Below are 1,477 nucleotides of genomic sequence, written 5' to 3'. Positions count from 1 at the left end.
TCAGCAGGCCAATAACATCACATTCAGCACCGTTAGGGCAGTCCAGCAGCTCCTTACTGACAAAAAGAGTCAGTGTGTGCACTTGTCTTTCAAACCATGAGAGGACATCAGCTTTAAACGATCAAAATGAGGACATCTTTGAATTATGGGGACATTTCTCATGTATGATGTTTGCCTGTTTGAAGGGCAGAGTTTAGTTTCAGGGTCAGTGAAACATTCAGCTGGAAGGACCAAGGTTACCGACATGAGCCAGGAATGCTTTATTTAGACTAGAAGAGGACGCAAAACATCTACCAAGGCCAAGTCCCCGTTTTTTGATCAAACTCACATTAAAACCTAAATTGCTTCACTAATATATAGTGTTTTATAGTGTCTTCATAATCTTGCTCACAAACAGATAAACAAACAGCAGCCTCTAAGGGAGTGTTTCCCACCACTGTGCCACAGCACATAAGCGTAACATAAGAAATTATCAGGTGTGCCGTGGAAGTTTATCCACTTTCACCAGATTGGTACTCCAAGCGAGTGGCGTGTAGTGACAGGACGAACAGGAACAGGAAGAACAATTAGATTCTCTTCAACTAAGTGGGTTAAGTGGACTGCCAACCGCCAGTAAAACAGAAGAAGACAAGAAGAAATACTAATGTACAGAGTAGTACTATAGTACGACTGCAATAAAGAGGAAAAAAAAAGACTCAGAGCTGTTGAGGAAGAACTTCCTGTGTGTCTTTCTTCAGTTCCTGCAAGAATATCAGCTTTGTGTTCAACTAAGCAGGCCTGGTTTCACACTAAGTAAGTAAATTGAGAGCAGATTATCATTATATTTCAATAAAAATGGTTTTTGTGACATTTTTGTTTGGTGGTGTGCTTTGTGATTTTTCTGATGTGAAATATGTGCCGTGGCTCAAAGAGTTTGGGAAACACTGCTCTAAGGGTTTGAGTAGAGTCCTCATGTGCAAACAGGATCATATACCTGTTGTAGAAGCTGTAGGTGGGTGCAGGGGGCAGATAGTCAGGTGAAACAGTGGATTTTTGGAGGACAGAAATCCGTGCAGCAGGATTTCTGCTGTTCACACTGATCTCTGCACAGAAAAGCAGAATCAAAGCGATAACTGTGAGTCACAGGTGTCCATGTACACAATGTTCAGTTAGAATAAGTCTGACTTCTAACCTGTGGTGAGATTTAAAGGTAACTGAGAAGTTGAAAAGGCTAAAATGAAAGATTAAATATAGACGTGTGTGAATAACACAAGTGGGGAGACTCAATGAGAGGGCCACTGGGCACAAAAGCAAAGAATCACCAGTTCAAACTGAGTTTTAGGGTGAAGTTAATATAATAACATGTTAAGCTTTAAAATCTGCACATCATAAAACACCTTTTACCCCAAAGTACCGGAGTTTGAAAAAGGAAAAAATGACTAAAAAAGTCTCATTGCTTTGGTCCTGTGTACCTATGTCGTTGAGCTCAGCCTGGTAA

General features: G+C 40.7%; 1 protein-coding gene across 1 annotated transcript; it reads right to left on the bottom strand.

Annotated features, from left to right (window-relative positions):
• On the bottom strand, positions 1-1,477 carry LOC102303135 (RPA-related protein RADX; the record flags this gene model as incomplete). Its single annotated transcript, XM_014330389.1, is given in 3 exon segments — positions 1-56; positions 974-1,082; positions 1,452-1,477. Coding segments are annotated over 3 exon segments (191 nt in total), but the record flags the coding sequence as incomplete, so codon positions are not given.

The sequence above is a fragment of the Haplochromis burtoni genome, unplaced genomic scaffold, assembly GCF_018398535.1.
Source record: "Haplochromis burtoni strain Fernald_Lab_line unplaced genomic scaffold, NCSU_Asbu1 Contig_766, whole genome shotgun sequence".
NCBI classification, from domain to species: Eukaryota; Metazoa; Chordata; class Actinopteri; order Cichliformes; family Cichlidae; genus Haplochromis; species Haplochromis burtoni.
Note: the sequence above shows the minus strand (reverse complement) of the source record. Positions and strands in the feature narration are given on the sequence as shown.